The sequence below is a fragment of the Notamacropus eugenii genome, chromosome 1, assembly GCF_028372415.1.
Source record: "Notamacropus eugenii isolate mMacEug1 chromosome 1, mMacEug1.pri_v2, whole genome shotgun sequence".
Lineage (NCBI taxonomy): Eukaryota > Metazoa > Chordata > Mammalia > Diprotodontia > Macropodidae > Notamacropus > Notamacropus eugenii.
Window position 1 is genome coordinate 621,748,952 of NC_092872.1, and position 13,499 is coordinate 621,762,450.

The 13,499-nt window shown below is 41.3% G+C and overlaps 1 protein-coding gene across 2 annotated transcripts in view; it reads right to left on the bottom strand.

Moving 5' to 3' along the window:
- The window catches only part of PLEKHA2 (pleckstrin homology domain containing A2), a 128,313-nt gene that overhangs the window by 19,770 nt on the left and 95,044 nt on the right, over positions 1 to 13,499 (bottom strand). For both annotated transcript variants that reach the window (XM_072635135.1, XM_072635136.1), the window contains exons 6-9: positions 9,667 to 9,807; positions 8,430 to 8,576; positions 7,259 to 7,327; positions 6,607 to 6,677 (exon numbers count right to left, since the gene is read on the bottom strand). In XM_072635135.1, coding sequence (XP_072491236.1) covers positions 6,607 to 6,677; positions 7,259 to 7,327; positions 8,430 to 8,576; positions 9,667 to 9,807 — 428 coding nt within the window. The remainder of the gene's footprint in view (positions 1 to 6,606; positions 6,678 to 7,258; positions 7,328 to 8,429; positions 8,577 to 9,666; positions 9,808 to 13,499) is intronic.

Sequence of the window (13,499 nt, forward strand, 5' to 3'; positions counted from 1 at the left end):
TCTGACATCCTCTTGTACATTATTATTAACAGAACAGTTCATTTAACTGTTGAAAAATTCTAATCATTAGGAAAATTATTCTATGTAAAGTTATTGACTAAATAAGGGATACAGAGGATCAAAGGAGATAATATTGATAGCTTTGATGATGTTTTTGCAAAATAAAATTAGTGTATAGAATTAAAAGGGAAATAGTGATGAGGAAAACCTTTGCAGAAAAAACAAAAACTTAATATTGAAGCTATTCAGGGAACTGACAAAATCTACCTCTCTGCAATTTTCACCAGTTGGTTCTAGTTAAATCAAATCCTGCCAAGAAATGATTTGAATCAATTTTGTGAGCTCCTTGAGGGCAGGATATATGTCTTATAGCCTCTTGGTTCCTCAGAGGTCAGCCCAGTGACCTACCCATAAGAGGCACTCCAGAAATGTTTGTTGAATTAAATTGATATTAAAAAGGCTTGACTTTGGCTCTCAGGACTCTTATAGGTTAGTTGGCAAGCTAAGATTAATGAAATAATTATAAGGCAATCAATCAATAAATAGGATCATAGGATCACAGATTTAGAGCTAGAAGGGACTAAGAGGGCTTCTAATACAACTTCTCATTTTACAGATTAAGGAAACTGAAGCCCAGAGAAGCTACTTGCCCGGGGTTTCACAACTGATAAGTTACTGAGTTGGTATTCAAACATGTCCTTCATCTGATTCCAAGTCCAGTGAAGCTCTTTACTGATCTGAATTGTTGAACTGAATAAATCTAAGTGGGAGAGTCTGGGTTACAAGCCAAATGCTCTAGGAATTAAGAAAAAAGTGAGATCTGATATTTCCAAAGGATTCATAATGAAAAATACTATCCACCTCCAGAGAGAGAACTGATGAACTCTGAGTGCAGTCTGAAGCATGTTTTTTTCTCTTCATTTTTCTTGATTTTTTTTCCAACATGGCTAATGTGGAAATGTTTTGCATGACTTCATATGTATAATGGGTATCATATTTTGTGCCTCTCAATGGGAGTGGAGGGAAGGAGAGAATTTGGAACTGAAAAGGAAAAAAAAAATTTTTTTAATAAAAAAAATAGAAAAAGGCAAAATCAGTGTGGGCTGAGGTTGCTAGGGAAGATTTTATGGAGAAAGTTGGATTGGGTCTGGGTCTTAAAAGCAGTTTCTGGAAATTGATGAGGAAATAAGAATGTTTCAAGCACGAGGTACAACATAAGACTATAGTCATCTCTAGAGTAAAGTCCTTCATTGAGCAAGCTATGAGTGGGAGTTCCCCAAATGAATGTTAAGCAAATGAGACTTACATATACACTATAAGCCCACAAATGAGAAAACCCCAAGATTCTTTGATTTCAAACCTTCCTACAGGCAAAGTGTCCTCAACTGTAAAATCAGGATAATAAGAACTACACGATGCAAGGTTGTTTTGAGGATCAGATGAGATAATATCTGTAAGGGATTTTGTGTAGTACTTGGCATGTAGTTGGTGACTGATTAATAAATGCTTATTCATTTTGCTTATAGAATAGTTTGACCCCTTCCACATCCCCCGCACCTCCACAGACTACGTGCTGTTACTCTCTGACATCTTTCCCTTCAAAGTTCTTAATTTTAATCAGGTTCCTCCCTAGATATGCGGTCTCCTTGGTGTGAGTATTAATTCCCTCAGCCCACACAGGCCACCTCATTTTGCATCATTTTTAAACAGGTTATAGCATAATAAAAATGTTGGGGGATGAAGTCAAGGAGAAAGGAATTCACACTGTGATTTGTCCTAAGAATAGCTCTGGATCTCATACCCCAATAAGGGTTGCTCTATCAATACCTAATCTCTCTAATTCTACCTCTGGAGTCTGCTAATTTTGGCTGATGCTGATTTGGATCTGCTCCAGGGAAGATTTAGAGCCAAGGGATGAACCATATGCCTGGTTCTCTAAAGTAGCCTCTGACATTCTTTGTAGTCCCAGAATGACACAGACTTTCTGGGGAACAAGATAATTAGGTATGATGCAGGACCAGGTCATGGCCCATACTCTAGCACCATTTTGGAATGAATCAAAACCTTTGAGTCAAGCTTGAAACTGACTCTTGGACCAAGGTGTTCCCAGCTACGGAATTTTGAACTAGAGCTCCTTACAAATTATTCTAACTTGTCATGTTTTGTGTCTGAAGCTTCTGCTGCTGTTGCAGAAATGGCTTTACACAGTGTACATCTGGTATGGTCATACTTTACTAGCCTTAGAGGCTGTTTTATAATTTTCTGGGCTATGCAATGTTTCCTTCCAAGGTGTGACCCTGTGCAAAGAGATTCCTGCACAAGAGTAGTCTATCTGCTACATTGACTTTTCAGAGTATGACTATTATACTGTAGATGGCAAACAGGTGTAGACCAATCAAGATTCCAACTTAGTCCCAGGGATCACAGTATCTCCCTTCCCCCTCCCCCACTCCAGGAATTTAGGTGTCAAGGGCACTTGGAATTCCTATTGCTTAAGACAGTACTCCTGGTCAAGCTGCAGGGCCACACATCAATTCGTGTTCTCCCACAGCACAAAATGGAATCATCTCCAAATATATCCTAGAAATAGGCAGATTCATTCTTCTTTTACTTTGGATGACTTACAGGGAATATCTGTGAGTTTATTACTGCACAAGTATAGGACTCTGAGGCGATGAGGGTGAGGAAAGAAAACTAAAGAAAAAGGCAGCAAAGAGACAGCAAAAATTGACACTCATGTCGAGGAAAGGTCGTTTGTATGGCAAGGTTATTGACTTAGCGAAGTTGAGCAGGTAACATTTTGCAGGCAATGAAATGTATGATTTTCCTCATATACTACGTTTAGTCCTCAAAGAAGGAAAGGGTGTCACAAACTAGGGGGAACAGGGAAAACTTTAAGGAGAAAATGGTATCTGAATTAGGCATTAAAGGATACTTAAGAATTCAATAGGTGGCAAGTGAAATAGGCCCAGGGCCCACCCCAGAGCATGGAGGTTACAAGGTACAGGGTGTGTTCAGGTTGTGGCAGGTAGTCCTCCAGCTGGTAAACAGCTAGAACCACAGATTTAGAGGCAGAAGGGTCCTTAGAAGGTATCTAGTCTAAACACCTCATTTTACAGAACAGGAGGCCCAGATGAAGCGACTGGTTTGAACTCACACAGATCATAAGTTGGCAGAGCCAGAATTCAAAGAAAGGTCATCTGGCTGTAAAGCTAACACTCTTTTCATTGTACCTGGTGAATACCATAGAGCAGGGGTGGGGAACCTGTGGCCTCCTGGTTCTGGGAAGTTTGGCTCAAAGGGCTGCAACTTGGGGATCTAGAGGGCCAGATGTGGCCTTGAGGCCACAGGTTCCCCACCCCTGCAATAGAGTAAGCAAAAGTCTGCATAGGTAAAGTAGTACCAGGTTGTCAATGACTTCAAATGCCAGCCTAATGAATGCAAACTTAATTTGGTAACAGTCACAAAAACAATAGCTAACATTATATACCAGGCCTGAAGCTAAACACTTTACAATTATTATATCTCAGTTGATAATACACCAACCCTGCTATTATTATCCCATTTTACAGATAAGGCAAACAGACATTAAGTGACCTGCCCAAGGTCACACAGCTATGAACTGTCTAGGGCTAGATATGAACTCAGAGCTTCTTGACTTCAGGCTCAGTCCTCTATCCACTGTGCCACCTAGGGAGCGACTGAAAATTTCTGAAAAGGGAAGATTTCTGAGCAGAAGGATGACAGTAATATGCAAAGAAGAAAAGTTTGATGTATGTGAAAAGGATGGATTGCAAGGGCAGAAAGAAGAGTTAAGATTCCCCTCTATCATTGTTGTTTGTGTGTCCTTCATTCTGGAAGAGGACCATGACATCAGAGAGGTGATGCTATGATGTGCAAGTGAATTGGATTTAAGTGAGGCAGGGCTGTGTAAGGTCACCAGCCTCACTTTTCTCCTCTGGAGCCATCTGGGTCCAGTGGCAAGATATAGATCAGGATAACTGGAAATGACCCAGGATGCCATAGGGACATTACAAGTGAAGTCATTCATGTGGGTTGTATTGAGAACCTAGACTGGGGCAATGACAATAGGAGGGAAAGAGAGATATTAGACACAAGCATTGAGGAAAGGAAGAGTCAAACACAAAGGTTTTGAACAAGGGTAGGTGAATGGTGATAGGTCTAATAAAAAGAGTGTAATCAGGTCATTATAGGCAGCATAGTGCATAGAGCACTAGCCTTAGAGTCAGGAACCGGAGTTCCAATCTGAACTTAGACATTAGCTCTGTGAGCCTGCGAAAATCATTTAACCCAGTGTGCCTCAATTTCCTCATCTGTAAAACAAGCTAGAGAAGGAAATGGCAAACCACCATAGTAACTTAGCCAAGAAAACCCCAAACGGGGTCATGAAGAATCAGACTCATCTGAAAACTACTGAGGAATAACTGCGCAAGACATTGTACATTGTTAGGTACTAAACATATCAGGCTCCAACCCCATCATATTTCAGGTAAGGAAACAGGGCTAAGGGAGATTTAAATAACTTGTAATTGTCAGAAGGTAACCAAGGTCCTCTGACTCCAGAGCCATTGGCCTTTCCATGGTACCATATTTCTTGATCACCTAGCTTGATACGGTAGGTGCTCAATGTATGTTAAATTGAAATTAATTGTACTGGTGGCATAATGTTCACCAAAGCATACTCCTGGATTCTGGGTCCTTTTACTCCACAGAAGCCAACTTTTCTTGGACTGAGATGTAATAGGAATCCTTGAGTTTCCCCACTTTTGTCAGTCAGTCAACATGCATGTATTAAGGGCCAGGCACAATGTTAATAGTAGGGGGTACAAAGAAAAACAAAAAACACTTTCTGCTCTCAAGAATCTCACAGAATGAGGAGACAACAAATATGTAAACTATGTACAAACAAAATAAATACAGGATAAAGATAATCATGAGAGGGAAGGCCCTAGCATTAAGGGGAACTGAGAAAGGCTTCTTGAGGAAGGTAGGATTAGAAGGAAATGAGGGAGGTCAGGAGTCAGAAACGAGGACGGAGAGAATTCCAGGCAGGAGGACAGTCAGTCAGTGAAAATGCCCAGAACTGGGAGATGGAGAATCCTGGCTGAAGAATGTCAAAAAGGCCAGTGTCAATGGATCATACAACACTTAGAGAAGAGTAAGATGTAAGAAGATGGGAAAGATGGAAGGATGTCAGTTTATGAAGGACTTTTATAGGCCAAACAGAGGATTCTTATATTTGATCCTGGAAGTGATGGGAGCTATTGGAATTTATCAGAGGGATGACGTGGTCAGACCTGTACTTTAAGAAGTGGTGCTTGTTCGTTCTTCATTTTTGATGGGAACCAATGACGTCATGGGTGATGTCTTGACTTTGGCATAAATTGGATTTAAGTGAGGCAGAGTTGCACAAAGTAAGCAGCCTCATTCTCTCTTCTAGATTCATCTAAGTGTAGTGTCAAAACAAAAGTCAGGATGCCTGATGATGGCCCAGGAGGCAGTGGATGACCTTGGTGTCTTTGATGCTGACCAAGTTCTAAGTGTTCCACAGCACCTACTTCAGTCACCTTTGTGGCTGTTGGAACAGATTGTTCTCATCACCCATTCCTCCAGGGGGAAGTCTTTACATGCTTGGGGTAAATATCCCCCTAATTCACTAATGATTTTGAAATCCATTGGTTACCCTCAATCTGGTTTAGTCCGTCTGGTGAGACAGTTTTACTGGGGTATGGCTGCTACAGCTTCTTGGAGCCATAGGTCAGACCTTTACTTTAGGAAGATCACCTTGACACTGGAGTGGAGGAAGGGATAGACTTGAGGCAAGGAGATCAACATAGGGCTATTGCAATAGTCCAGTTGTGAGGTGGTAAGGTAGTGTCAGATGACAGAAGCAAACATATATAAGAGATGTTAGAAGGTAGGATTGACAGGACTTGACAACAGATTGGTTATGGATTTAGAAGACGGAGTGAGGATTCAAGGATTATACCTAGGTTTTGAGCCTGGGTGATTAGGAGTTTGATGGTGTCCTTAACAATTAAAGGAAAGTAAAGAAGAGAGGAGGGCATAGGTGAGTTTAAAGCATCTATTGGACTATCATTTCAAGATGTCCAATAGGTAGTTGCAGATGTGAGAGCAGAGGTCAGCAGAGAGGTTAGGGCTGAACAAGTAGATCTGAGAACCCTCTATGTAGAGATTATTGAATCCATGGGAGTTAATAAGATCACCAAGTAAAAGAGTATGGAGGAAGAGCAGATGACTTGGGACAGAAGCTTAAGGGACACCCAACATTAGTAGATGCTACCTGGGTAAAGATCCAGCAAAGGCAACTGAGAAGGGATGTTTAGACAGGTATTCATTAGAGTGTTTTCCCCTCATCAGAAAAAAAAAACCAAGACAACAAAACAACCTTCTCTGAATTTCTTCAAGTAACCATTTTTATCTTTTTTGCTCTTTGCTGTTAAACATCTTGGGAGAGTAGACTACACTTTGCTACCTCCGCTTTCTTACCACCCACCCAGTCTTCATCATTTGGCTTCTATTTGCATCATTCTTCTCCATCAGCAAAGAATCAAGAAGAATTACCCAGATTTGACCAGACACTCATGAGTCTTGAGTACATCTTTCAGAAGGATAGTTCGAAGAGGCTCTCTGTCCTGGGGAGAGAGACAGAGAAAGGTGGGGTAAGTTCATTTACCATTTACCTCTGTCCAACTGACACCTTTCTCCCCTTCCTCACACAGGGTCACCCAGAATTTGTTCTGACTCAGTGGCAGAGATCTCCAAATCTATGTAGGATGAAAAGCAACAAAGTGTAAACTAAACCATGAATATGGCCTCAGAGATAGCTAGAACTCAAGACGTATGACCTGGAGTTAGAAATTTCATCTCTCTTGCCTCAGTTTTCTCATCTTTAAAATGGAAGGGTTGGGCTACATGATCTTTATGATTCTTTCCAACCCTAAATCCTATGAGAATATGAATTCTTGACATGGATGGGAAATTTGAGGAGACAAACAAAACAGGGTACCCTTTGTAAATGTGAGAAGAAAAGGAGAGTATGAAAAGAAATCTGTATTAGAGGGGCAATTGACAGAGAAAGTGGGGCAATTTTCTATGTTCAAGCCTTTGATGAGGGTTTGAGTGTCATCCTTGCACCCATAAACCTATGTAGGCACAAAGGTGCCCAGGAGGCTGAAGGATTCTGTTGCTGGGTTCCAGAGCTACCACGACTCACCTGTTCACATTTGAAGTAGGAGAGGGAGAAATCATCAAGAGCAAAGAAACGACGCTTCCAGTTCTTTCTCTGAAACAGAAGAGAGATGGATGACTTTTGTATATAACTCCCTCCAGGGATCTTATCCCATCCTGGGGTGGCAGTCTCTAAGATACCAGAGTTATACAGCATGATATTTGAAGTAGCAAGTCTTATCATTTACTAGCTTTGTAACCTTAGGTAAGTCACTTTATACCTGTCTGAGCCTTGGTTTCCTAATAAGTAAAATGAGAATAATACTAGCAGTTACAAGTCAGGGTATGAATGAAATGAAATTATCTATTTTGCTTTGTAAATGTTACCAATGTTAGCTATTGTGATAGCTAATGATATAATATAATATAATTATATGCACACTATAAGATTATAAAAGTTATTGTTATTATTATGGCCAAGCTTACAGGAGTGTTTTGACTCTAAAACAAGATGGTGGATGTAAACCTTAAAGGGCTACACAAATGTGAGAGGATGAGGAGGAAGATGGGGAAGAGAAGGTCAAAGAATAATCCTTAATATTCCAAGGGGCTATTGGCCTTTTAGAATGTAGGTCCAATACCCTGAACCTTTTGGGTAAAGAAATAGTCTTAAATAGGTTGATATCTCATCCTAGCACAATCTTTCTTTCTCCCCATAAGCCACTATGGTCCAGCAATTTAATTCAATAAAAATTTATTAAATGCCTATTATGTGCCAGGCAGTGTTCTAAGTGTTGGGCAAGAGACAGTCCCTGCCTGCTCTCAAGGAAATTACAATCTTACGGGAAGATAATGTGCAAACAACTATTTACAAAGCAAGTCATATACAGGATAAATGGGAAAGCATTGTAGTTAAAATGGGTTATGGAAGGCTTCTTGCAGAAGGTAGGATTTTAGTTGAGGCTTAACAGAAGTTATGGAGGTCAGTAGTCAAAGTGGAGGAGGGAGAGAATTCCAGGTATTGCAGACAACCAGAGAAAATACCTGGAGCCAAGATGGAATGTCCTGTTTATGGAACAGCCAGGAGACCAGTGTCATTGGATTAAAGAGCATGTACTATGAGTAAAGTGTAAGAAGACTGGAAAGGTAGGAAGGGGCTAGGTTATGAAGGCCTTTGAATGCCAAAGTTTGGCTCCCATTCCAATGTTAGCACTTACCACATTCCCCTGTTTCACACAGTAGCCGCTCTTAAGAAGGGGTGGCCCTGCTGGGGCTCGGCAGCCTGAAGTAGGAATGTAGCTCTGAGACCTTCGGAGGATAGCATGGTGACCTTGCATACCTGCTTCTGTCCCATCCCCGCCATTCTACAAGAGAACAACCCCACGAGTCAGTAGCTTTTCCCTATGTCACAAACTCTGACTTGAGATTCTCTACTTTAATCCCTTTACTCTTCTCCTACCCCAGCCAGACATTTGGATTTCCCCATAAGAAGAACATTTTCTCCTACTACCAAGACAAGGCTGTTGCCTCAGAGAGGTCGCTCAGAGCTGGGAAAACAAGAAGGGTGACTCTAATCAAAAGAATTGTCCGTGTGTAATCTACATATACACATACATACATGTGCAAGTATGTGTATATGTACATACATATAGCCCAAATTTGCATCTTTAAAATCTAACCACTGGAGGGCAGGGTAGAGAAAGGAGGAGAAGGCAACAGTTAAGAGGGGGAGAGGAGCCCAGTACACGTATTCTCAGCTTGGCCCTTTTCCTCCATCCCTAATCTCACATAAGATCCCTTATGGTATTGGTACTAGTCTAGTATGATACTAGGTACCACTAGTATGGTGCTAGGTACTAGTCAGAGGAGCTAGGTTGCACAATAGATAGAGTGTTGGGCCTGGAATCAGGAGACTTGAGTTGAAATTCTCCCTCAGACTCTTACTAGCTGTGTGACATTGAGCAAATCACCTAACTGCTGCCTCAGTTTCTCCAAAGGTAAAATGGGGATAAAAATAACACCTACATAGCTCTCAAGGTTGCTATGAGGAGTAAATGAAATAATATTTGTAAAGCACTTTGCAAAGCTTTAAGTTCTATCGAAATGCCAGATTTTGTTACTGTGATTCCTAGATTTGGCACCATGGACCGTATTCTAACATAGCAGTTAGACGCAGAGGACCAGTATTTCTTTGTCACCATTGTAGAGCCCTACTACCTCTACATCCTCACCAATGATAGCTGCTTCATATTAATCACTTTCCAGGTGCTAGGTCAAGGTTTTGGACTTAGTTTAAAGGTCAGGGTTCTCTTGCTCAAAAACATTCTGTAGCTCCTCTGAATCCTTAATCCAAGACATAATCCAAGACACATTTTTTGCATATGCCACATCAATGACATCATACCCTTGGTTTTCCCAAATAGGAGCCCCATCCCCACCCCCAATCCACTATACCTGGTTGATGGGTGTGTGTACCACAACTCCACCAATGATCTCTGTCTTATATGCCACTTGGAGCTTTTTTTCTAGGGGCTGAGAAACTGCTGGACTCTTGGCAACCTCAGTAGCCAGGGGCAGGCTTCCCACTTTGGGCACCTGTTAGAAGAGGAAGCACAGAAGCTTTAGTACAGAAGGTAGCAGTAAATGTCGGAACTGGGACTCAGTGGCAGAATGGGGTCATCTAACTTGATTGAGTTCGTTGCTCTTTTGATGACAACTGCCTCTTAGGTACACACAGAAGAATAGACTGAAGATTTAAGAAGCAAATTGCAGATTGAAGGGCATCTGCTAAGGTGAATGCTTCTCAGCAATAGGACCTATGGACTAGTGGTCCCAGTAGCCTCACCTGATGACTCAGTTTTTGCGTTTGAATACAGGAATACCATGCCATTCCACTCCCAACATATATTCCCTCTTACTCAATCCTGTCTTTCACTTATTATAAAAGAGTTCTGTCTGTGGAAAAGGCTTCTCTCCTCTTTGGTAGGAAGTTGAGTGGGACCAGGATGATCCGGTCTCCAAGAAAGTGTTCATACTCTAACACCCTGTCCTACCTTATATAGACGCAGTATCAGAAAGCTAGAAGTACAAAGCCAGTCAGTTCCTCTTACATATGCTAGAGACAGTTGGGTGGCTCAGAGGGTTGAGTGCTGGACTTAGAGACAAGAAGACTTGAGTTTAAAACCTGCCCCAGAGACTTACTGTAAAATATGGTGCTAATAACAACACCTAAAGCCCTGGGGTCAGTTGGAGGATCAAACAAGATAACAAGTAAAATGTTTTGCAAACTTTAAAGTACTCGGTAACTGCTATTATTTATCATAATCATTATTATCATTATTATATTTTGACCTCTCTAAGACTGAATAGTCTGCTGACCCTTCAGCAGTGAGATTAACAGGGCAGACAAAAACCAAACCAAACCAAGTCTTTACAAAGGCAACTGCTATGTAAAATGTAGTCATCCGCACTACACCTGGAATCATACCATTCAGTCTGTATCCAAAGAGAATACCCAGGGCTAGGCTGGGTCTCAGTGTGAAACAGTAGAAAAACAGATGATTCTGGCCCTGGGAACTCAGTCAAAATACACACAGAAACCTCCCCCTAAAGACCACCTTCAGAAAATCCAGTCGGGGCTTTAGAAGATAAAGGCAGAATTAAAAGTTAATTTGAGGCTGCAGCACGTTGAACAAGCAAATATCAGCACAGTCTAACTACGCATTCCATTGACCTCTATCCAAATAGAGACGTTCTTGCATGTCTAGCTTCTACTGCCTCTGGCCTCGGGCCTCTATTCTTGCTGAATGTTAAGTCTAGCCCCTAATTTCTATGAATTTCCTTGTGTAATAAATTAGTACTGAGTTTATACTACTAAGGGCATTCAAGTTCAAATAATCATGAAATCTCAGGATGGTAAAAGGCTTCAGGCTTTCTCATCCAACCCATACCTGAATGGGTACACAACGCCAACAAGCAGCAATCCCAACTCTGCTTGAAGACCTTTAGGGATGGAATCTCTACTGCCTCCTGAGGTAGGGCAATGTACTTTAGACAGTTCTCATAGATTAGGAAATCTTTCCTCCCATCAAGTTGAATTCTCCTTTTCCTCAACTTCCACGTGTTCTACCTGATTCTTTTCTCTTCCTTCAGTCATCTGCAAATTTCATCAATGTTACCCATGCCTTCATTCAAACCGTCAATTAAAATGTTTAACATGACTGATATGGATATGTGTTTTACGTGATTGCACATAAGCAACCTATATCAAATTGTTTACCATCTTAGGGAAGGGGAAGGGGAGGAAGAAAATTTGGAACTCAAAATTTTATATAAAAATGAATGTTAAAAATTGTTTTTACATGTAATTGGAAAAAAATAAAATACTATCTATGGGGATGAGGTAGGTGGGGAGGGGAGAGAAGGAAGATTTTTAAAATGGTTAAGAGGAAGAGTCCAAAGACAGGTCCCAGAAGGACTCCACTAGAGACCTTGCTCTAGGTTAACATTAATTTATGTTAATTAAAAATTAATAGAGCTGCTTACGGGCTCCAGTCATTCAACCAGTTCTGAGTCCACTTAGCTCTATTAACATCTAGCCTAAACTTCGCCATCTTGTTTACCATCGTAAAAAGGAAAACTATGCCAAATAAATGCTCTTCTGAAGTCCAAGTATCTTTGTCTCTGGCACTCTTGCTCTCATTTCCTACTTTCCATCTGTATTATAAACTGGACAAAAGCATGCCACAAAGAATGGGTCTCTGAAACCTGGGGTACACTCTATAGCTCTGCCTTTCCAAAACAATCAGGAATTCCCATTCTCTTTTTTAACCCACTCCACTTTTTAAAATAACCACCATAATTCCACTCATCCTTCCTCTAACCCCTTAACGGTTGACCTTCTGGAGATGAACTTACTTAGCTGGCCTAATCCTTAGACTGTACATAAAGCCAGATCGCTTTTCCCACATTTCTCTGAGCTATGACTATGTGGTCTCAGAATCTTTAGGAAGATTGGATTTTATTCTAGTTTCTTGCGTTAGTTCCATAAGAAACAACTCCTAGAGTAGAAGGGAGAGCAAACCTAAAGTGGGAGAAAGGCTGTAGCCTAAGGAGAAGAAAGTCCCTAGAGAGCAGGTGCCATGAGCAATGGTGATGTCAGCTTTCACAATGACAAACTTGGAAAAAAATTTTGTTTTCTGTTCCCATCAAACAATCCGAAGGAAGACAGGAAGCCTGATCACCAAGATCTCTAGAATATGACTTGTTCCTAACCAACAAATAAGAATACATGGAAGCTCTTGTTTGCTATTCTGAGTCTTTAAACCTAGTTCCATAAATTTCTCATGGTTCTCATGAACATCATGCTTCTTCTCCATCTAGGACATCTACAGAATAACTTCATAGACTCATATTTTGGTAGAAATAAAAAAGAAGGGTCCAGGGGGAAGTCACTTCTACAAGGTCATAGGTATTTAGGGGCAGTGAAAGGCTTCCCAATTCATGGAACATGTCTTTTCCCAACTGTACTACAGGTGCTAGAGTTGGGACAGGCAGGAGTCCCAGGGTTTATGGGCAACCTCCACTATAGTCCCAGATGGTAAAGGTCTTTTGGCCAGGAACCATTTCCTGGAAGAGAAGTTGAAGGTGAGGAGTTGGGCAGCTGGGTGGAGGCAGCCCCCAAGGAGGTAGGGCCTTTTAGGGAGAGGGAAATAGAGGAGAGAGGGAGGGGGAGAAAGAGAGGAAGAGAGAGAGAGAGAGAGAGAGAGAGAGAGAGAGAGAGAGAGAGAGAGAGATGAGTGGTGATACCTGAGGACAAGTAGAGAAAAATCCATGATTATAAAAATTAAGTCAGAATTCCCAAGATACCACAGAGATTGAAATCTGGAGAAAAGTCAAGTGAAGGTACTTTGGGATGGGCACCACATCCAGTAAAGGATGAGAGAGCCCAAGTCCTGAGAGTGTTTTTAGAGAGCTGGTTGCTAGAGAACTTGATGCAGACTGTGATGGGATTAATATCCATCAGTGTTCCCCCACAAGATGGGTTAGGCCCACCCTTCCTCCTTCCTTCCTTCAGTTTTCCCTAAAAAAGAGACAAAGCTATGTCTGGCACTTAATTGGCCCTTGCCTACTTTGACACAGCTTCCTACATCTGAGGGCACAAAAATCCTGGACCACATGTAGTTAAGGCCTGAATGGAGACAATGCAAGTCACCATGTCCTTTATCATATCCTGACCTTATGACCAGACACATTTCCATGTGGAGATGAGGAGGGAGTTGTGTCCA